Source organism: Rhinatrema bivittatum, chromosome 2 (genome assembly GCF_901001135.1).
Source record: "Rhinatrema bivittatum chromosome 2, aRhiBiv1.1, whole genome shotgun sequence".
NCBI lineage: Eukaryota > Metazoa > Chordata > Amphibia > Gymnophiona > Rhinatrematidae > Rhinatrema > Rhinatrema bivittatum.
In genome coordinates, this window is record NC_042616.1 from 423,772,602 (window position 1) to 423,796,378 (window position 23,777).

The 23,777-nt window shown below is 47.3% G+C and overlaps 1 protein-coding gene across 1 annotated transcript in view; it reads left to right on the forward strand.

Moving 5' to 3' along the window:
• The window catches only part of ADSL (adenylosuccinate lyase), a 109,137-nt gene that overhangs the window by 35,296 nt on the left and 50,064 nt on the right, over positions 1-23,777 (forward strand). Inside the window, exons 2-5 of the mRNA XM_029590232.1 lie at positions 984-1,187; positions 9,546-9,590; positions 10,194-10,273; positions 19,266-19,437. Of these exons, the coding sequence (XP_029446092.1) occupies positions 984-1,187; positions 9,546-9,590; positions 10,194-10,273; positions 19,266-19,437 (501 nt within the window). The remainder of the gene's footprint in view (positions 1-983; positions 1,188-9,545; positions 9,591-10,193; positions 10,274-19,265; positions 19,438-23,777) is intronic.

Below are 23,777 nucleotides of genomic sequence, written 5' to 3' on the forward strand. Positions count from 1 at the left end.
GATCAAATGACAAAGTTTAAAAATAGGAGCGTGACGCTGTTATAAACTGTGCACACCATCTGCTCCAAAGAGAAGTAACAATATCAACCTAAAATATGTTAGCCCAAGAAGAAATGAACCCATAGAAGACTATGAAGCTTCAGTGCTCTGGAGCAATGAAAGAGGAATTCAGTTTTTGCCTATTCAAGCCTTGACCTTTCCGGTTGAGGGTGACCGTGTGATGCTGCTCCTGACTTTTTGCGGGTGAGAGGGTGTGGCAGATGGGCGAAGGCCAGCTTGTTGAGATGGCCACAAAGAGATCTGAGTTTGCTTCTCCCATGACTGGCTACAAAAGGAGGGGGGTGACGCATTACCATGTGCTGGAAAGCGTAGTTCCTGTTGGTCTAGGAGCCGCGCAGAGAGAGGGTTGAGAAGAAAAATGACAGGGTAGATGCAGCTTGGGGTGGAATGGGGGGTGGGGGCTTTCCCTTCAGTTCTTATGCAATTTAACAACTATGGCTGTGCCATATTTTCAGTCCTCTTGCATAAGATCAATGACTATTGTATATTATGTCATCTCTGATAAGCTTGACTTTTTTAACTAAGGCTTTTAACAGTTTGATGAATGTCACTCTCTAGGAATTTTTCCTATTGACGAGATTGCTTGTTTTATTATGTAGTCTCCAGAAATATGTTTCTGTCAACTTAGTTTTATTTTTATGTTCTTCTTTTTGGAGCTTTTAGTAGTTTTACTTGCATTTTTATTATCTTTTTTTCTGCTTTTATTTTTTGTATTGTTTTATTGTTTGTATATCTTTGTATTATCTCTGATTTTACCTTTTTACTGTCAAAAGCTTTATTATTATGAGGAAGTAAGTGTCTGACTTGTTAAAACACCTTACTGTCTCTTTCGGGGAGGGGGAGAATGTCTGAGTCGGATGGTTCATAAGTTAAATAAAATAATGATGTTTCTGTTCTCCCTCTTGCCCTCCCACTCCCTGCAGGCCCTAGGGTTGCCGATCACAGATGAGCAGATCCAGGAGATGGAGATGAACCTGGAAAACATTGACTTCAAGATGGCGGCTGAGGAGGAGAAGAAGCTGCGCCATGATGTGATGGCACATGTCCACACCTTCGCCCACTGCTGTCCAAAGGCCGCGGGTATTATTCACCTGGGTGCCACCTCCTGCTACGTGGGGGACAATACGGTGAGGAAGTGGAGCAGCCACGCAACATGGGAAGCACTGTCCTGCATGCCTTTCGTGTTGCTGTATGTGGCTGCTCTGTGACTTACAGCTCAGTATACTGACTGAAGCTGATGTTTTTGGCTCCTTTCTCTTTTTTTTCCCTGAGGTTATGACATCTGACAGTAGCCATTTCCTCTGTGCTAGACCCGAGTGAGTGTACAGAGATATTCAAGAAAACCAAGCAGCCATGAGCTGGAGACTACAGAGCAGCTACGCATACACACACACATCATGAAGATTTTTTTCCTTGTGATGTTGCTTTTAATCATGCAAAGATTGCTGTGATTCCCTTCCACATATTAACCTCTTTTTCCCCCCAAGAATATTGGCACCTCTATAGTCTAAGGAATTTTGTGAATTTTATAGTCAAACTTAGATTGTAAGCCCTCCTGGGATAGGGAAATACCTACAGCACCTGAATATAATCTGCTTTGAAGTCCTGAAAAAAGTGTGAAAAGCGGAATATAAATCTAAAATAAATAAAACAAATAGTCAAACCACAAGAACATATTCTTTGTTCAAGTGCACCTGGGCATATCATGCATCATTTTTTAGTCCAAATTCTTTTACCCATCAAAGATTCCTTACAAAAACGTTGAAACTATGGGATGTCTATTTTGCTTCCATAAAACAATTATTTACCCAAATGTCCCTTTCTGTTAACAATTCCAAAACCGAAATCCTTCTTATCTGTAACAGTCACAGACAAAATTCTGATGGACATCAATATGAGTCGTCCTTCTCATATTATTATTCAGGAAGTTAGGGACCTAGGCTGCATCCTGGTCAGCGAACTTAATTTAAAGACTTTCATAAAAACCGCAGTAAAAAAACTGAAACCTTTGCTCCATAATGCTGACTTTCGAACAGTCCTTCAAGCTGTTCTATTTTCCAAGACTGACTATTGCAACGCTCTTCTTTTGGGCCTTCCCTTTTCAACTATCCGTCCTATGCAACATTTACAAAATGCAGTAGCTCGCCTTTTGACAAATACGAGAAAATACGATCACATTACCCCCTTTAGAAGGATCTTCACTGGTTGCCAGTCTATTTCCGAATCCAATATAAATGTTTGACACTAATCCACAAAACAATATATGGTGATAACATAGAATGGTTAAATGCGTCCCTTTATATACACATTCCACAACGTAATTTAAGATCTCTAGGCAAAGCACTACTCTCCATCCTGACACCTAAGTCAGCCCACTTAATCACAGTCAGGGAGAGGGCCCTAAATCTGGCAGGGCCAAGACTTTGGAACTCACTCCCACTTAATATCAGGCTAGAATCAAACTTACAGTCATTTAAAAAGCAATTGAAAACATGACTGTTTTGAACAGGCTTTTAGCCAGCCAGGCTAACCAGTCGTTGTCAATTACTATCCCTTAGCTAAGTGCATTTTAAGGAGTTTATTACTTTATAATGTTTTATTATTTTACATTGGTTGTATCTTAATATTTATATTGTATTTTATTATTTTGTAATAAGTATTTTAATGATAATGTCTCAAAATTCATCTTATCGTTAAACTCCAAATGCACTGCTTTGCTTTGTTTTACTTCATTTTAGTTTCATTTTATTTTGTTTATTTAAGTTTATTCTATTTTAGATATTTTATTAATTAATTTTATTATTTGAAAATTAATGCTATTTTATGTGAAAATGATTAAGGGCATGTTGTTTTTATCATGTTTTACTGTAAACCGACATGAAGTTAATGCGAATGTTCAGTATATAAAACTGAATAAATAAATAAGTAAATACATTTTCACCAAGCCACAAGTTTTCATTCTTGCTAAAATCATGTAGTTTCTTAGCGTCCAGACAGATGAATCCAGAACCAGTGGGTTAATCACCTCTACCAGCAGATGGAGACAGAGTAAAGCTGACATCACAGTATGTATCAGCCTGCCAATATTCTTCGTCTCCAGCAGATGGTGGACATGCATCTCCCTACTGGGGATTGCTTCAAGTTTTAGAAGGAGAAAGAAAGAAAAGTCAATTTAATTTGCCCTGCTCTCCTGTGGTGATGCCAAATGGTTGCTCCCCCAGTTGAGAATTCCTGAGGTGATATCCGTGGTAGCTGGTTTTTCAGCTGGCATGGACTTAGCTGTTGAAACAACTGAAAGGCAGCAGGTGCAGGAAACAGAGTGTGACGGTGATGGTATATGCCCTCTCCCCCCTGTAGCCAGAGATTGACTCTGTACTCAAATGGGACGAGCTGAGCTCAGGTAAAGCTTACAAAACAAACCAGACAACAGAGAAGGAGGGTTTTTGTATGGCTTCCTCCTTCCTCCGATCTCCCTGCTCGGCACGCCGTTCCGATGTTTGTTCGTTTATTCCTGCCCCCCCCCCCGAGGGACGTTAAGAGATGTGGGCAGCTTAGTGGGTTGAGCAACCCTTTGGGGCTAGACCCCACTCTTAGGATTTTCTCTGGGAGCCACGTGGTAGGCTGCTGCGGTATTTTCACGTGTTTTTTCCTGCATATTAGGCTGCCCTCTTTAGGACCGTTGGTTTGTGCGAATGCATCCAGCTGTGCTTTCAGTTGTGCACCCAGTTTTTGGATGCTTAGGTAGACACCTGCTTGGGTGTCCAGTTGGTAGCGGCGTTTGATTCAGGTGCGCACTTTACTGTATGCACAGTCTGGGCTGCATTGTGGGTGCTCAGTTTTTGGGCACCCATCAAGCACAGGGCTGTACGCTTAAATTTTGGATTTTTTTTTTTTTTTTTACAGTACAAATTTAACTGGATGCACACCTTTCAGTTGCCTGTTAAGCGTACTGATAGACTGATGGCTCCTATAGCAAAGAAACCTAAGCGCCTTACCGTCTGTGCTGCTTGTCATATTCAGGCATCTCAGCATGGCCTTCCCTCTAATTTTTGCCAGTGCTGCTTAGAGGCTTAGGGAGAGTTTCCTTCATCTGATTTTCCTAAGTCTGGTTCTTCCCAGCCTGTTGAGGGCCTGGGTAAAGACTTGTCAGAAGGGGTGCCTGACCTTGGAACTCTCTTAACTGGTTCATCAGCAGGGGAAGGTAGCTCAGTGGGCACAGGATATGTGCCTTCTGGTTTTGGCATGCATCCTTCTGCCTTTTCTTGGGTGGAATTTTTTCAGAGATTGCAATCCTTTCTTCAGGTGCAGTTCTCTGCCCTGAACAATCTTGCTAAGTCAGAGTTGCAGATGACGACCTTCTGCACACCTGGTGCTGTGGTTAAGTACCGAAGTACACCTAGAGTGACATTCAGTCTTCCCAATGGGGATCCGGAAGGCACAGATGATGAAACCAATCCTTACTCTCTGGGGGATGGGGAAATTCCTCCGGGATTTGAACCGTGTAGACTATGTTGCGGTTCTTTCATAGAGATGAGTTACCAGCTCTGATTTCCCAGACATTAAAGATGCTGGGGGTGCTTGGGGCTAATTCCATGTCTGAACCAAAGAAAAATCCTATTTTGGTTTCTATGTGTAAAGTCTCTTGTTTTTTTTCCCTGTTATGGAGGTCGTTCAAGAATTGATTGATCTTGAGTGGGGCGCCCCGAAGACTAATTTCAAAGGGGGTCTAGCCTTAGAAAGCATGTACCCCCTGGAACCAGTGCCGAGAGAGTGGTTGCATTTTCCGAAAGTGGACGCACTTGTGCGTGCTGTCTCCAAGCGAATGACTATCCTCGTGGAGGGAGGAGGGGCCTTGAAGGATGCGCATGATAGAAAGATTAAGGCCATCCTTAAGCAAGCATTTGAAACCGTGGCGATGACCTTGCAGATAGCTTCTTGTTGTTCCCTGTGGCTCACTCCTGTTTACTTCTCTCTCAGGAGGTCGATTAATCTGAAGTGAATTCCAGGGCAGTTATGGAGCCAGCAGCCGCCTTTTTGGCAAATGCGGCCTGTGATTTGGTCCGCACCTCAGCCAGAGGGGTGGCTTCAGTAATAGCAGCCAGGCATCAGTTATGGATGAGAAATTGTGACCTCCAAGCTAACCTTACGAAGTTGCCCTTTAAAGGCTTCCTCTTGTTTGAGAGTGAGTTGGAGAAAATGGCCAATAAGTGGGGCAAGTCCCCAGTTCCTAGGTTTCAGACACCGTGCTCCTTTACCATGAGAGATCGTGCTAGGGGATCCAAGCATTTTCGACCCTACAGAGGAGTGGCCTTTCAGAGGACTGGGTAGGTCCCAGTCCTTTCATCCCAGACAGCCCAAGTAAAGTGCAGGCTCGGGTAGTGGAACTCCTAAAGCTTCCTAATGAAGGTGTACGAACCCACCCCCGGGAACAGGACATAGGGGGTCACTTCTTTCTCTTTTATCAGAGGTGGGTTGAAATCACATCAAGCCAGTGAGTCTTGGAGATGATACAAGATGGATATGCGCTAGAGTTTCACAGTATCCTCAGGACATGTTAATGGTCTCTCCTTGCCACTCCCTGCAGAAGAAGACAGATGGTGGAGTGTACTTTGTCATGGCTCCTCAGTCTGAGGGCTGTGGTTCCAGTGTCCATGTCTCAAGAAAATATGGGTCGATATTCCATTTATTTCATTGTGCTCAAGAAGGAGGGCTCTTTTCTTCCTATCCTGGATCTCAAAGGGGTGACTCATTTTCGCATGGAAACATTTCACTCCGTGATAATGGCCGTGCAGTTGGGGGAGTTTCTGACCTCCTTGGATCTGTCTGAGGTGCATCTGCATATTCCCATCTGACTGGAGCACTAACGTTTTCTACGATTTGCAGTTTTAGGTCGTCATTATCAGTTTCAAGTGCTACTTTTGGTCTGGCCACTGCACCCAGAACTTTTTCCAAGTTTATGGTGGTGGTGGCGGCGGCAAAGTTGTGAAAGGATGGGATCCTGGTACACCCGTACTTGGACAAGTAGCTGATTCGAGCCAGGTATCTGGAAAAGAGGGATACTATGTCTTTCTGTTGAACGAGTTATTGAGTCAGTATAAACAACTGAGGAGAAAAAACTGAAAGAGATATTACGTTTAGAAGTGAATATTGGCATTTTACATATTTCACAATTCATAATTCAACAACTCCTATATTTTAAGAGGCATATACTCCACCTGTTTATTAAAAGCCCCTGATGCAGCCATTTGCAGAAACTCGGCCAGAGTTGGGCTTTTATAACCAATTGCAGAATAAAGTATCCCTATATCTAAGGCTACTGGTTTATCCTTTGTCCACTTGCTTTCTGGCTCTGATAGACCGGCTTCCAGTTTGTTTCTTGGACCCTGGAAGTGGTGCCGTGAGCAAGGGTGCATATGCTTCTTTTTCAGCGCTCCCTGCTGTCTCATTGGAGCCCACAGTCTCAGGACTGTTCAATTTGACTTCACCTGCTGATGGAGATCTGGTCTCTCACCTACAGTGGTGGTTACAGGCAGATCACTTAAGAAAGGGGGTTTCCCTAAAATCATCGGACTGGCTAGTACTCACAACAGATGTGAGCCTCCAGGGTTCGGGAGTTCACTGTTAGGAACTGACAGTGCAAGAGCGCTGAAGTACAGAAGAGTCTCTCTGGAACATCAATCAGCTGGAAGCCCGGGTGATCCAGTTGGCATGCTGCATTTCGGCAACAGGTTACAGGGTCGAGTGGTCTGGATAATGTCAGACAATGCAACAACAGTGGCCTACATCAGTCAGCAGAGAGGAACCAAGAGCTAGCAAGTGTCACAGGAAATAGACCAACTTATGGAATGGGCGGAAGTGCATCTTCAGGAGATCTCAGCTTCATACATTGCAGGAAAAGACAATGTAAGAGCAGAACTTCTTAGCAGGCATAGTCTGGACCCAGGAGAATGGGAATTATCAGATGAGGATTTCAGCTAATAGTGGATCGCTGGGGCTTTCAGTTTCTGGACCTACTTGCAAATTCTCGCTCTGTAAAAGTTTCTCATTTCTTCAGTCGGAGAGATCCAAAGTTCTTGGGCATTGATGCTCTTGTGCAGGAATGGCTGGAGAGAAAGATACTGTATGCCTCCCCCCCCCCCCCCCCATGGCCCCTGTTGGGCAGGATGATTCGGAAGATCGAGAGTCATGGGGGGATGGTGCTTCTGGTGGCACCAGCTTAGCCCAGGAGACCATGGGTTGCAGATCTGTTTGAGGCTTGGTGTGAAGATTGAAGGGTTGTTCCTCGTTTGGTTAAGATCCCACTCATTTTGGAATTTTTGCAGGATAGATTGAGAACAGGTAGCGGCTCTTGCCTGTTTCAGAGGTTGGGTGAATGGTGGACCCTTGTTGGCTCATCCAGATGTGGCCCAGTTGTTGAAAGAAGTGAAACATTTTCATCCTCCCTTGCGATTACCGGTGCCCTTGTGGAGTCTTAATCTGGTTTTTGATTTCTTGTGGCAATTGTTCAGCGCATAGAGTATCCAAACTACAGATCTTGTCTTGCCAGGAGCTGTTCCTTCAAATGACTCTGGGGGTGATTCAGCTGTGTATTGTTCCTTACTTTTTGCCAAAAGTGATTTCGAATTTTCACTTAAATCAGTCCATTTCCCTGATGTCTTTTAATAGGGAAAGAGATATGGATGAATATTGCCTGTTGTGGCTGTTGCGGTCCCAGTCCATACCCCGGTCCCTCCTCCTACCTCGGGGACGGTCCGGGCTGCCACAGCATTCCTCCGGCCTGTGCAAGCCTGCATGGCCTCTCTCCATGGCACTCCCTGCGCGAGGGAGACTCCGCCGATGCTCCGGGGCTGGCCCCGCCCCTTAGACGTGCGCGTGCAGAGGCTGCTTTCTTAAAGGGGCCAGCGCGGGAAAAGCCAGCACCATCCCAGGATGACTCAGACGCCTTTAGGGTATTTAAACCCTGCGTCACCATTCAGTCCTTGCCTTGCAACGAGGTTCACTCGCTCCTGAGTCTCTAGTTGCAGTCCTGACGTTGGCTTGTTCCTGGCTTCTGACTTCGTCTTGTTCCTGGCTTCTGACCTCTGCTTGTTCCCGGCTTCTGACTCCAGGTTGATCCTTGGCTTCGGACTCCGGTCCGTCCCTCTGTGTCCTGCGCTTCCATCCTGGAGGCCTCTCCTAAATCCAAGCAGCTCGGGTCCTCACGGGCTCCTCCCGGGGGGATCTCGGGCTTCCAATGGTGAACTTCCAGTTGGCCTCCTGGCATCAGCTTCCTCAGCTACACTCCAGGACATCTCTCCAGTTGTTGCCCACAGGAGACCTTTGTAAGTCCAAGCGGCTCGGATCCTCATGGGCTCCTCCTGGGGGGATTTCAGGCTTCCAGTGGTGAAGATCCTTCTGGTCTCCTGCCTCGGGCCGCCTACCGGTTGCAGCCTCCGCTGTGGGCCTTCCCACAGTGCGTCACCATCTGTTACAGCCGGCTCAAGGGTCCACGAACTCAACAGTGGCCCTTGGATGTCAAGAAACATATCGTGAGGTATCTGGAGGTTTCTAAACCTCTCAGGAAGATGGATTACCTGTTTTGTTTATTTCCACCGTGAAAAACGGGGTAAGCCGGTTTTGCAGGCTACAATAGCTCGCTGGATTAAGGAGGTAGTCATGGCCACATATGTGGGTGCTGAGCAGCCATTGCCTAGTCAGGTTAGGGATCATTCTACTAGGGCTCAGGCAGTGTCATGTGCAGAGGTTAGATTGTTGTCTCCTGTCAACATTTGCTGAGCTGCAACTTGGTTCTCCTCACACACCTTTTCCAGGTATTATCGTCTTGACGTGCAGGCCTGAGAGGAGGCAGCCTTTGCATGTACAGTGTTGACTGGTCCGTGGGCAGCCTCCCACCCTGTTCGGGAGTAGTTTTGGTACTTCACACTTGTTCTGGATCCACCTCTCTAAACACTAAGAAATGAGAAATTACTACTTACTTGATAATTTCCTTTTCTTTAGTATAGACAGGTGGATCCACTTTTCCACCTTTGGCTGCTTGTGCTATTATCCTCCTGTGTGGCTGAGTATTCCAGGGGTTACTGCTAATTGTTATTCCAGTCCCTAGATTAGTGTTAATGCATTCGTTGTCTGAGCTCAGTGTTTTCCTGTTGGCAGATTGCGGGAATGGTTTAATAATCAAGCTTTGCTAGTTTGTCTACAGTTGTCTTTTGCAGAGAATTCTGGCAGGCTGATGTCACTGCAGGGATATATATATATATATATACTGTGATGTCAGCTTTGCTCTGTCTCCATCTGCTGGTAGAGGTACATAACCCATTTCTGGATCCACCTGTTTAAACTAAAGAAAAGGAAATTATCAAGTAAGCAGTAATTTTTCATTTGTAAAGGCAAGACATTTATGGGGCAGCAGTGGTGATAAGAGAGATGCTAAATGAATCAGCCAATGGCTTAACCAGTCCCTTCTCTTCTCTTCTTTTCTCTTTCAGGATCTGATTGTTCTTCGGGATGGCTTTGACCTACTGATGCCCAAGGTTAGAGGGGGAACGTCCATGTCACTTAACTGCATGTTTCAGAAGCCTTAAGGCCAATGCTGGTCTCACCGTGTGGCCTGGATGCTACCCCTTTGCCCTTTTCTCAGCAGTAGCAGCCCATATCTCTGAGCAGATTTGATCCTGTGGAGTGCCACAAACAGCAGCCTGGTTTTGATAGAAAACAGAAAGGGTTTTGGTTTTGTTTTAAATGAAGTGAATTTTAAGGCTTATCAAGGAGGAAGACTAATGACATTGGAGACAGGTGTACAGAGTGTGCTGTCCCAGGTAAGCTTCATCCAAAAGATGAAGTCACTTCTGTAACACTCCTGTCATTCGAGGACTAGGATCCCTCGCATAGCTCTGCCTGTTCACCTGAATCCTGACTTGCAGCACCCCCTTAGCCCAGTTTATAATCAAGCTAGAAAACTGGGCAGTAGTCTTTGAGGTTTCCATATACAAAAAACTAATATATATACCGGCCCATATTACTAAGTAACACCATAAAAGGTGTGGATTTGTCATTTATTTATAAAGTAAATCTGAATTGATGCCAGTGATTGTGGAGTGTTTCCTCATGCAATTCTCTTCTCTGCTCTCCACCAGCTTGCCCGGGTGATTAGCCGGCTGACTGAATTTGCAGAGAAGTATGCTGACTTGCCCACCTTAGGCTTCACCCACTACCAGTAAGTGCCCATTGCCATACCTTGCCTTGTACCAGCATCAATTTAGTTTTTCTATTCTTCCCTCCTCCCCACCTTACCCAATAATATCCTCTCCCCCTGACTTACAAGAAAACTAAACTTTTTCATTTGAGTTTGAAAAAAACAGCTTGACCAGCCTTTGTACCACTTTTTAGCAGACTGATGTGTGTAAATGTCAGCAGTATCAAAGAGGTCCATATTCAGTAGGCTGGCAAGCAGTAAATTTATTCAGTTTAAAATGTGGATAACTATAGCTGAATAATCAGCTGGACAAATCTGCTAAATATACTCTGCTAAAGTAATCTGACTATACATGGTGAATTTATCCACTGCTGTTGACTACAGCTGCACATGTTCAGTAGGGCATGTTTGAAAGTTCTAGATTCTTTGAGGTCAAAGTTCCATGCCAGGCTCCATCCGATGATGTCACCTATGTGTGAGGACCTAACATCCTGCTGTCCTCGGAGAATACCTGTTACAGGTAAGCAACTCTGCTTTCTTTCAGTCTAGATAATCAGTCCAGTAGATTCCTTCTAGTAACAACACTTGCAGACAAGACTTCGTATTAGAACAGCATATGAGACTTCCACAACTTGACAATACAATATCACATTAATATATAGGTACCAAGAGATTGCGTATCTCTTCCGGGATCCCACACCTTTCTTTGGCCTCCATGTCATCTAAATTTTGGTAACACTTGAGGTATGTCCCAGCACTGCTGGTGAGTCTCCTGAGAACCAATTCAAATCCTTAGGGGCGGGGCCATATAGCAGATTATCCCTAAGATGAATTTGCCTTTCCTAGCGTGTAGCAGATGGACTCAGGACCAATGGGTATAGTGTACTCCTGTTAGCAGTTGGAGACGGATCAGATTTCAATCTGACGTCAGCCCCTAGTACATATACCCCTGCAGGAAGTGCAGCTCTTCAGTATTTTCCGTCTCTATAGCAGTTAGGGACTATCTGCATGCTCTCACAGCGTTAGAACCAAATTCAAAGAAGAAACATACCTGAAGACGAGCCCCGCTCTCCTGCGGTGATACCCTTGGGTCCCTCCCCCAGTTGAGATTCCCGAGGTGATTTCTGTGGTCCCTCTGAGGTAAGCCTCGGTCCGGCGGCCGAATCGCAGCAAGGACCTAGCCCCCGATCCTCGGGTGCGGCTGAGAGGCAGCGGGTGCACCCTTGAGTGCGGCGGTGAAGGTATTTGCCCTCTCCCCCCGCAGCCGGAGACCGCCCGGGACGAAATCGGGAAGCACCGAAGACAAGGTAAGGTAGAAATCTTCTGCTTGAATCCAGTCTCCGAGAATCAAGGAGGAGCACAGTTCACCAGCTGGGACCAGTGGCACCGGGTTGATCCGCCCTAGCAGGGGCCCCAGTAATTTCCGAGGGTCTGCCCATGTGGAGACCCTCCGAGGGGGTCGCCATATTGCCTGCGCCATCTTGGCCCTATTCGCCGCGCCATTCGAGAGCGCACAATTCGAGCTAGGTGCACAAAGCACTTGTGCGCATAAACTTTCACGCACATAAACCTTGCGCGCATAAATTGCGCGCACAGAGCCGGGCGCATATTTACGGCTGAACGCACAGCTGCGCGCACAACTACACGCTCATCTTAAGCGCACCGGAGCGCATAAGAGTTTACGCACCGACAGCCATGGCACCTCCAGAAACAGGGATAAAGGCTCAAGGCCTCTGCCCAGCATGCCATATCAGAGCTGCACAAAGCGAGAAGGCCAACGCCCTGTGCACGCAGTGCAAAGAGGCCCTGGGACACCCAGTCCAGGGCCAGTCCCATCCAGGGCCGAGTTCTAGCTCCTCAGGGGGTACCGGGGACCTCCCCACAGACGAGGACCCCCAAGGAACCAGTGTCCCTCAGCTTTGACCCAGCGTCGATCTCATGGGTGGAGTTCTTCAAGGGGATTCATGTCTTTGGTCAAATGCAAACTGAACCTCAGGCTGACCAGCCACATGCTCCACAGGAGGACCCTCATGCCCCAGGCCCTTCAAGACCTAGGGCACAGGCTTCCACTTCCCAGAAGCCCCACCTATGGGGACTCGGACATCTCTGAGGAGGAAACCGAACCCTTAGAAGAGGGGGAGCTCCCCCCGGGGACAGAGCCTCACCGAACCATGAGATGCTTCTTCACAAAGGACGAGTTCCCGGACCTGGTCAACCAATGCCTGACTGAGCTCGCTATCCCAGGCCCAGGTACTTCAGGGGAACCTAAACCAAACCCCCTGCTGGAGGGTCTTCGACAGATTTCTCGCCATTTCCCTCTGTTACAAGCAGCACAGCAGCTGATTGACCTGGAATGGAATGCTCCGGAGTCCACCTTCAAGGGGGGACGAGCTTTGGCAGCCCTGTACCCCCTGGACCCGGCAACCAAAGATCTTCTTGCATGCCCAAGAGTTGATGCCATGGTCTGCGCGGTCTCCAAGCGCACTACCATCCCAGTGGCGGGAGGAGCTGCGCTCAAGGATGCACATGACCGGCGGCTGGAGTCCATCCTCAAACAGTCATTTGACGTAGCCGCTATGTCTCTATAAATTGCGGCCTGCTGCACCGTGGTGACACGTGCCTGCTTATCACAAACCAGGAACAACACCCCGGGAGAAGACATGGAACCAGCAGTATCATTCCTTATGGACGCTGCCTCCGACCCAGTGCGCACCGCGGCCAGAGGAGTGTCCTCTGCGGTGGCGGCCAGGAGGCAACTCTGGCTCCGAAGCTGGTCGGCCGACGCATCTTCCAAAATGCGCCTCACGAGGATGCCCTTCAAAGGATCCCTCCTGTTCGGCAGTAAAGTAGAGAAACTGGCCGACAAATGGGGCGAGTCCCAATTGCCGCACCTACCGGAGGATAAGACGAAGAGAAACCAGCGACCCAGTGGAAGCTACACTGTCCAGTCTACTGGCCCTCGAGGCCATAATCCCATTGCCTCTGCAAGAAATAAATACTGGGCATTATTCCATTTATTTTATTGTCCCCAAGAAAGAGGGAACATTCAGGCCCATCCTGGACCTCAAGTCGGTCAACCGCCACCTCAGGATTCCCCGCTTCTGCATGGAAACCCTACGATCCGTAATAAGGGCGATACAACCGGGAGAGTTTCTTACATCCCTGGATCTTTCGGAGGCCTACCTACACAGCCCAATTCATCAGGATCACCAGCGTTACCTACGCTTCAAAGTCCTGAACCGTCACTACCAGTTCCGGACACTACCCTTCGGGTTAGCCACAGCACCCCGGACGTTCACCAAGGTAATAGTAGTGGTGGCAGCAACACTGAGGAAGGAAGGAATCCTTGTTCACCCTTACCTGGATGATTGGCTGATCAGGGCAAAGTCACCGGAGGAAAGTCACCAAGCAACCAGCAGAGTCAAACACTACTGGAGAGCCTAGGATGGGTGGTCAACACAAACAAAAGCTCCCTACAGCCCTCACAGTCGCTGGAATACCTAGGAGTCCGAATTGACACCAAAGAGGACAAGGTCAACCTGACCCCCACAAGGAGATCAAAATTGTGGAACCGGCTGCAAACCTTGCTGAACGATCCTCGTCCCACAGCATGGGATTTCCTGCAAGTCCTCGGGCTGATGGCATCCACCCTGGAAGTTGTGCCATGGGCGCGAGCCCACATGAGGCCCCTACAGCGCTCACTCCTATCACGGTGGAGCACACGGTCCCAGAACTACACCGAACGTCTATCGCTCCCGGGCAGAGTTCGGACCCAACTACGGTGGTGGCTGCAGGCCAGCCACATGAGCTGGGGATCAAGGCTATCCTCCCCAACCTGGACCCTACTCACCACAGATGCCAGTCTACGAGGATGGGGAGCACACTGCGAGGAGTTAACCGCCCAAGGGCAGTGGAACGCAGAAGAGGCGGGATGGAACATCATCTGCCTAGGAGCGCGGGCAGTCAGACTAGCCTGCCTGCTGTTCGCTCACAGACTCCGAAACAAAGCGGTCAGAGTAATGTCGGATAACGCCACGACAGTGGCCTACATCAACCGGCAGGGGGGAACCAGGAGCCAACAGGTGTCCCTAGAAATAGACCCCCTGATGGCGTGGGCGGAAGCAAACCTCCAGGAGATCTCCGCCGTCCACATCGCCAGGAAAGACAACATCATGGCAGACTTCCTCAGCAGGGAAAGTCAAGACCCAGGAGAATGGAGGCTGTCGTCCGCAGCCTTCCAATTGATAGTGAATCGGTGGGGGACACCGGACATGGACTTTCTGGCAATCAGATCCAACGCCCAAGTATCCAGATACTTCAGCCGCAGGCGGGAACCGCAGTCCCAAGGGATCGATGCCCTGGTACAGACCTGGCCACCGGGGACTCTACTTTACGCCTTCCCGCCGTGGCCCCTATTGGTTGCGATCATTCACAAGATACAACAACACAAGGCACTAGTTCTTCTGTGTACCAGGGTCTTCTTGGCCAGATTGGCCAAGAAGACCCTGGTACACAGACATGAGAAGACTGCTGGCAGGGAACCCTCTACCCCTGCCCCCATACAGGGACCTGCTACAACAAGGTCCGATCCTCCACGAGGACCCAGCTCTATTCTCTCTTACGGTCTGGCCATTGAGAGGGCCCGCCTGAGAGAGAGCGGATACTCGGGGGTGGTAATCGACACCTTCCTCCGAGCACGCAAGTTCTTCACATCGTTAACGTACATAAGGATCTGGAGAGTATTTGAAGCCTGGTGCGAAGACCACAACATCAAGCAACGCTCATTTAAAGTTCCCGTGATCCTGGAATTCTTACAGAATGGACTACAGAAGGGTCTGTCCCTCAACTCCATCAAGGTACAAGTGGCAGCATTCTCATGCTTCGGCTCCAAGAGCGAGGGCGACACCATAGCTTCTCACCTGGACGTGTCACGCTTCCTGAAAGGAGTCAAACACATTCGCCCACCACTAAAGTGGCCGGTACCTCTGTGGAATCTCAATCTCGTTTTGGACTTCCTAGCGGGAACCGCCTTCAGACCCCTCCAAGGCCTGTCTCTCCACCTGTTAACCCTAAAGACGGTGTTCTTGATGGCAGTGTGTTCAGCCCGCCGCATCTCAGAACTACAAGCATTGTCCTGCTGTGAGCCATTCCTCAGGCTCACCCCGGGGTGCATCCAACTACTCACGGTTCCCTCCTTCCTCCCCAAAGTGGTCTCACACAGGCAGAGGGGACTGTCAAAAAAGTGATATCTAAGATCTATGTGCTACTTTTGGGAGATATGCGGGACATTCCTAAACATGTCCAGGCATGGGCCAACGACTTAGATAAGAAGGACTGGGATATCTGCTACCAGAATATTGGTAAAAGCTCTATATCCGCTACATTGGTGGAAAACGGCTACAAAATGTTGTATCGATGGTATTTGACTCCCCACAAATTGCAAACTATTAGGGATGTGAATCGTTTTTAAACGATTAAAATTATCGTCAGATAATTTTAAAATCGTCCAAAATCGTTAGATACGCGATACAATACAAATGCCCCCGATTTATGGTCAGGGGCATTTGTATTGTATCGTTAAATAGGGCGCGGGAAAACCGGCACACCAAAAAAACCCTAAAACCCACCCTAACCTTTAAAACAAATCCCCCACCCTCCCGAACCCCCCCCCCAAAATGTTTTAAATTACCTGGGGTCCAGTGGGGGGGTCCCGTCGCGATCTCCTCCCGCTCTCTGGCCACCGCTGCGTTGAGAAATGGCGCCGGTGGCCCTTTGCCCTTATCATGTGACAGGGCAAAGGTAGTGCCGGCGCCATTTTGAAGATTGGCAATACGGCCCGCGTGCAGGAGGTCGCTCCTGGACCCCTGCTGGACTTTTGGCAAGTCTTGTGGGGGTCAGGAGGCCCCTCCCAAGCTGGCCAAAAGTCCCTGGGGGTCCAGCGAGGGTCCGGGGGCGATCTCCCGCACGCGTGACGTCGGGAGCCAGGAAACAAAATGGCGCCGGCGCTACCTTTGCCCTGTCACATGATAAGGGCAAAGGGCCACCGGCGCCATTTCTCAACGCAGCGGTGGCCAGAGAGCGGGAGGAGATCGCGTCGGGACCCCCCCACTGGACCCCAGGTAATTTAAAACATTTTGGGGGGGGGGTAACAGATAAGTATGAGAAAAATAAGTGTGAAAGCTTGCTGGGCAGACTGGATGGGCCATTTGGTCTTCTTCTGCCGTCATTTCTATGTTTCACAGTAGACTACATCAATCAGCAAGGAGGAACCAGGAGTCGTCCGGTGGCGAGCAAAGACAGGAAGCAGAGAGCAGGATTAAATGGTCAATTTTCTCAGTGGAAAAGGGTAAACAGTGGAGTGCCTCAGGGATCTGTACTTGGACCGGTGCTTTTCAATATATATATAAATGATCTGGAAAGGAATATGAGTGAGGTTATCAAATTTGCGGATGATACAAAATTATTTAGAGTATTTAAATCTCAAGCGGATTGTGATACATTACAGGAGGACCTTGCAAGACTGGAAGATTGGGCATCCAAATGGCAGATGAAATTTAATGTGGACAAGTGCAAGGTGTTGCATATAGGGAAAAATAACCCTTGCTGTAGTTACACGATGTTAGGTTCCATATTAGGAGCTACCACCCAGGAAAGAGATCTAGGCATCATAGTGGATAATACTTTAAAATCATCGGCTCAGTGTGCTGCAGCAGTCAAAAAAGCAAACAGAATGTTAGGAATTATTAGAAAGGGAATGGTTAATATAACAGAAAATGTCATAATACCTCTATATTGCTCCATGGTGAGACCGCACCTTGAATACTGTGTACAATTCTGGTCGCCGCATCTCAAAAAAAGATATAGTTGCGATGAAGAAGGTACTGAGAAGGGCAACCAAAATGATAAAGGGGATGGAACAGCTCCCCTATGAGGAAAGGCTGAAGAGGTTAGGGCTGTTCAGTTTGGAGAAAAGACGGCTGAGAGGGGATATGATAGAGGTCTTTAGGATCATGAGAGGTTTTGAACGAGTAGACGTGAATCGGTTATTTACACTTTCGAATAATAGAAGGACATGGGGGCATTCTATGAAGTTAGCAAGTAGCACATTTAAGACTAATCAGAAATAATTCTTTTTCACTCAGTGCACAATAAAGCTCTGGAATTTGTTGCCAGAAGATGTGGTTAGTGCAGTTAGTGCAACTGGGTTCAAAGAAGGTTTGGATAAGTTCTTGGAGGAGAAGTCCATTAATGGCTATTAATCAAGTTTACTTAGGGAATAGCCACTGCTATTAATAGCATCAGTAGCATGGGATCTTCTTAGTGTTTGGGTAATTGCCAGGTTCTTGTGGCCTGGTTTGGCCACTGTTGGAAACACAGGATGTTGGGCTTGATGGACCCTTGGTCTGACCCAGCATGGCAATTTCTTATGTTCTTATGTTCATTTTTGAGTTCCTTCAGAACCCTGGGATGCATGCCATCTGGTCCAGGTGATTTGCTACTCTTTATTTTGTCAATCTGGCCTACTACATCTTCCAGGTTCACAGTGATTTCGTTCAGTTCATCTGACTCATCACCCTTGAAAACCATTTCCGGAACTAGTATCTCTCCAACATCCTCATTAGTAAACACAGAAGCAAAGAATTCATTTAGTCTTTCTGCAATGGCCTTATCTTCCCTAAGATCCCCTTTAACCACTTGGTCATCTAACGGTCCAACAGACTCCCTCACAGGTTTCTTGCTTCTGATATGTTTTAAAAAGTTTTTATTATGAGTTTCTGCCTCTACAGCTAACTTCATTTCAAATTCTCTCTTCGCCAGTCTTATCAATGTTTTACACTTAACTTGACAATGCTTATGTTTTTTCCTATTTTCTTCAGATGGATCCTTCTTCCAATTTTTGAAGGATTTTTTTTGGCTAAAATAGCCTCTTTCACCTCACCTTTTAACCATGACGGTAATCGTTTTGCCTTCTTTCCACCTTTCTTAATGTGTGGAATATATCTGGACTGCGTGTCTAAGATTCATGCCGATACAGTAAAATCTGCGGGAGAGCCGGCGCTCTGAGGCGAGCGCCCACTCTCCCAACGCGCGCCCAGGCCACTCTTCTGGGTGCGTGATCCAGTATTTAAATGAGGGCCCGCAGTAAAAAGAGGCGCTAGGGTCACTAGCGCATCCCTAGCGCCTCCTTTTTGACAGGAGTGGCGGCTGTCAGTGGGTTTGCAGCCGACGCTCAATTTTGCCGGCGTCTGTTCTTGAACCTGCTGACAGCCACGGGTTTGGAAAATGGACGCCGGCATAACTGAGCGTCCGTCTTTCAGGCCACAGGCTGATTAAAAAAAAAAAAAATTTTAATTTTTTTTTTTCAATTTTGGGGCCTCTGACTTAATATCGCCATGATATTAAGTCTGAGGCTGTACAGAAAAGCAGTTTTTTCTGCTTTTCTGTACACTTTCCCGGTGCCGGCAGAAATTAACGCCAGCCTTTGGGCAGGTGTTAATTTCTGAAAGTAAAATGTGCGGCTTGGCTGCATGTTTTACTTTCTGTATGGCGCGGGAATAACTAATAGCGCCCGCAACATGCATTTGCATGTTGCGGGCGCTATTAGTTTGGGGGGGGTTTGGCCGCACGTTTTCGACGCGCTACTACCCTTTACTGTATAAGGGATAAGAATAGCACGGCCAATTGCGGGCTAGTAGCGCCGCCGGAGCGTACTGTACTGTATTGGCCTGATTGTAAGGAATTCCTATGTCGTGTAAGGCAATCATATGAAGAGATGTATAGAAATGGACTGTGTAATTGTGATAGAAAACCCTGCCATATGCCCAATAACAACCTGAGATCAAATTGAAACGATCACCCTCCCCCACCAAAAAGGTGGGGGGAATAAGTTTATGTGAGCCAATGGAGAATTCTTGTCTGCTGCCATAGTTACAGTACTGGTGTGTTTTGTTACATGTTTGCTGCTAGCAGGAAATGTCATGTGACTTGTGTTTCTCTCTCCATGTAACCGCAGGCCGGCTCAGCTGACCACAGTGGGGAAGCGTTGCTGTTTGTGGATACAGGACCTCTGCGTGGACCTGCAGAACCTGGAGCGCACACGGAAGGACCTCCGCTTCCGTGGGGTGAAAGGCACCACGGGCACCCAGGCTAGCTTCCTGCAACTCTTTGAGGGAGACCATGAGAAAGTGAGTGCATCCCATGGGGAGGAGGAGAGGGGAGGCAGTTAACATGAGTACAACATTTTCCCAAATCAAGGAGGCAACCATTCCCAGCGTCACATGGGGAAGGACGAACAGAAAGAGATTGCTCTTAGCAATCTGATCTTCGTGTTTCCTACAAAGGTATCAGATGTAAAGATCTTCCATATGGTAAAGAAACACAACTACGAGAAGTTGAATTGATGAAAACCGTGATTGGGGATTTCCAAATTCCATTAGACACCCCTATACCAATATAGGAAGTCTAGAAAAGCATTGTTATGCTTAAGCCCAGAAAATCGTGATACAGAGCAATAATGTTAAATGTCATGTGGAGCTGGAGCAGTGTGCCTGTGCTGGAAGCTCTACCCAAATAATTTAACTTGATTTTACAATCTGGGCATTTCCCTGTGACATAAAGAGGTCGATATACAATAGGCTTGTGAGTGGGAAAGTTAAGTAGGTAAGTTTACCTGGCTATTTAATGGAACATACCCTACTAAAGTTATACAGGGTTAGATTCCCTGCCCATGCCAGTACTCACAGGTAGGAGTTTGGAGGTCAAGGCAGGAAAAGGAGTTACGGCAAGCTGGAGCTGAGCTGTACCTGAACTAGAACTTGGAGTAAGAACCAGGGTTTGAGATGGAACTGAGAATTGAGGAGTCAGAACTGGAACTAGGATCAAGAATTGGAGTCTGGGCTGGAACTTGGAACTGGAACTAGAATTGGAGTTTGGCGCAGCTACTGGAACTGGCAGCAGGAACAGGATTAAAGCAGCAACTAGATCTGCATACTGAATCTGCAACTTGGAGCAAGGACTGATGATAGGGGCTACAGCTGGAACTTGGAACAAGAACTAGGGGCTAGGCAAGACTGAAGCCAGACAAAAAGGAACTTTGAGCTGCAGCTGAAACTTGAAGCTAGGAGCAGAGCTAGATTTCACTTCACTAGAGTGCTGGAGTAGCTTTCTGGTTGCCATGAACAGCTTCCTGTTCCCTGCCAGCCTGTTTTAGTCTGACTGTGGTCAATCTGGTTCTCCAGAGGGAAGGGCAATCTTCCTTCCTTCCTGATCTAGAAAATTGGATCGAGGAAAAGCACTCTACATCATCTACTTGGTTTTCAGCAAAGCTTTTGATACCATCCCACATAGGAGGCTTGTGAACAAAAAGAAAAGCTTCAGAGTGAGCACCAAGGTGGTGGCGTGGATTACAAACTGGTTGACTGATAGGAGACAGCGTGTAATGGTCAATGGATCCTACTCTGAAGACAGAGCTGTGTAAAATGGAGTGCCACAGGGATCGGTATTGCAACCAGTTCTGCTCAATATCTTTGTGAATGACATTGCAGAAGAGATAGAAGGTAAAGTTTCTCTATTTGCAGATGATACCAAGATCTGTAACAAAGTGGACACACCTGAAGCAGTAGAGAGAATGAAAAGTGATTTATGAAAGCTGGAAGAGTGGTCGGAGATTTGGCAGCTGGGATTCAATGCCAAGAAGTGCAGAGTCATGCATCTGGGTTGCGGTAATCCTAAGGAGCTGTATGTGATTGGGGGGGGGGGGGGGGAAGACTGATGTGCACGGACCAAGAGCGGGATCTTGGGGTGATAGTTTCTGACAATCTGAAGATGGTGAAGCAATGTGACAAGGCGATAGCTAAAGCCAGAAGAATGCTGGGCTGCATAGAGAGGGGAATAACCAGTAAGAAAATGGAGGTGTTGATGCCCTTGTACAGGACCTTGGTGAGGCCTCACCTGGAGTACTGTGTTCAGTTCTAGAGCCCTTATCTCAAAAGGGATAGAGACAGGATGGAGAAGGGCTACCGGATGGGGTCCGTTTCAGAAAACCTATGAGGAGAGACTGAGGAATATGAATATGTTTACCCTGGAAGAGAGGAGGCGCAGGGGTGATATGATACAGACCTTCAGATACCTGAAAAGTTTTAATGATGTACAAACGTCAAACCTTTTCATTGGAAAGAAATCAGCAGAACTAGGGGTCACAAAATGAAACTCCAGGGTGGACATCTCAGAACCAATGTCAGAAAATATTTCTTCATGGAGAAGGGTGATGGATGCCTGGAATGCCCTTCCGGAGGAGATGGTGAAAACCAAAACAGTGAAAGAATTCAAAAGGCATGAGATAAACACTGTATCGCTAAAGGATGGAAATGAAGAAAAGAGCGCATGGAGTAACTTGATGGTGCGGCGGTTACTCCCCTTAACCAGTAAGCCTTGGTACTGTTGATGCAACTCCATCATTGCTCTCTGCTTCAACGGCAGGGGGAAAAGGGAAATTGGATTTGTACAGCAACCAATGAGGGCTTATCAGTTTCCCATACTGATAAGCAGGTTACCCCATGCTTATCAGTATGGGAAACTGATAAGCATGGGGTAACCTGCACAGCGCAGTAGATAGTACCATAAGCTTGCTGGGCAGACTGGGTGGACCATTTGGTCCTTTTCTGCCGTCATTTCGCCCTGTTTGATTCCGGTTTCCCTAGTTAGCTATCCGGTTAAGGATTTGGTCCTTTATCGCCTATCTGTCGCTGTTTCAAATGCTGCTAGTGTTTTTCCCTAACGCCCGGATAAAGTTTTCTGAGTAACTTTAGGAAAGGTATTTTTGTGATCAGATTTTCCCACCTAACGTTAGATGGTTAGCACTGAATATCAGTGCTCACCAGTTAATGTAACCATGCCCTGATCACCATCCCTTTTTTTTTGTCTGGCTAAATTTTGTTTTGGTTAAAGATTCTCCAGACAAAATTTAGTCAAGGAGCAGAGATGAGGAAGGGAGCATTTTTTTAGTTCTTGATATTAATCCAGGCAACTCCATAAGTTACTCGGACAAAACCTTTGTATATGAATCTCAGAATGGTTAACGACACATCTACAAATGTGTGGATACCAATTACAGAGATTACAGAGCATTCTGTGTAATTGGCAATATTGGTAAACTGCTGTGTATTATCCTCTAGAACAGTGGTTCTCAATCTTTTTTCGGCTGGGACACACCTGACAGATGGTTCTCACATACGTGATACACTGAACATGTGACCGTCACAGGGCTAAATGTAAAAATACATTCTGCGTCCTCAGGAACCCCCCCCCCCAACAATGGGTGCAGAACTAGGGTATTACCTGTACAACTCACCATACAAAAAAAGATATTGTGGTTCTGATGACATCTCAGTGAAAGCAAAACAAACTCTCTCTACTACCAGGCACAATACCCCTCCTTATGAAAAGACAGTAATTTACCACTAATGCATGTTCTATTGATACAAATGCCTATATGCTAGTAATATACCTCACCTCGGTCACACACCCAGAACTGACCTTCACCAAGTACAGAAAGACCACAAATTGGGGGGCACCGTTTGCTGGCTGATGAGGGCAGACGTATGATCGGAGAGCTCCGTCCCCCTCGGCCCTAAAATCTATTTATTTCTACTCACTAAGAACCATAATCTACCTACAACTAACCCAGTAATACTATAGATTGGGTTACCAACCGCCCATGGCGTCTAAACGGAAAACCACCGATTTAAAGCAGTTTTCTTATGGACGGTCCGCATCTGATACCGGGCCTGCTTCTGCCGAAGCAACCACGGACGTGCCTGAACACATGGAGCTGACTTTGGACACAGAACGGGGGGCTGAAATACCAGCGGCAGTCGTCAGCACGGAGTCGGAGCTCCGGGACGAAATTCGCTCTTGGTTCATTGAATTTAGGGCGGACCTTCGCCAGCACAAGTCCGACCTCATGGCAGCAATGGCCGACCTAAAAGAAGATTTTAACGCTCTTGGCAATCGAGTTGACGAACTGGATATACGAGTGGATCAACAAGGAGAGGTCATAAACGAGGTGGTCACTCAGCAATCCGCCCTCAACATTGAACTGACTGCAATCGCCGACAAGGTCGAAGACCTCGAAAATCGAAGCCGGAGAAGTAATCTCCGTATTCGAGGAGTCCCAGACACAGCGGAGTATGAAGACGCTGAAGGAGTAGTATGGCAGATCTGCTCGTTCCTCCTCAATTCTGCTGACTCGGGACAGGAACACGAGGAAGCACTTACAACTCCCATTCGATTCGACAGGGCCCACCAATCGCTGGGACAACGTAGGGACTCCAGACCATGCGACATAATCGTCTGCTTCCACGACTACGGGCAGAAAACATGGATACTTGAGGCAGCCCGGAAACTTAAAAACATAAACTGGAACAATCATGCGCTTGAAATATATCAAGACCTAGCGCCTGTTACTCTAAAGCGGAGGTATGAACTCCGGGAAGTTACAGCTAATCTGAGGGACTGTGCTGTAAGA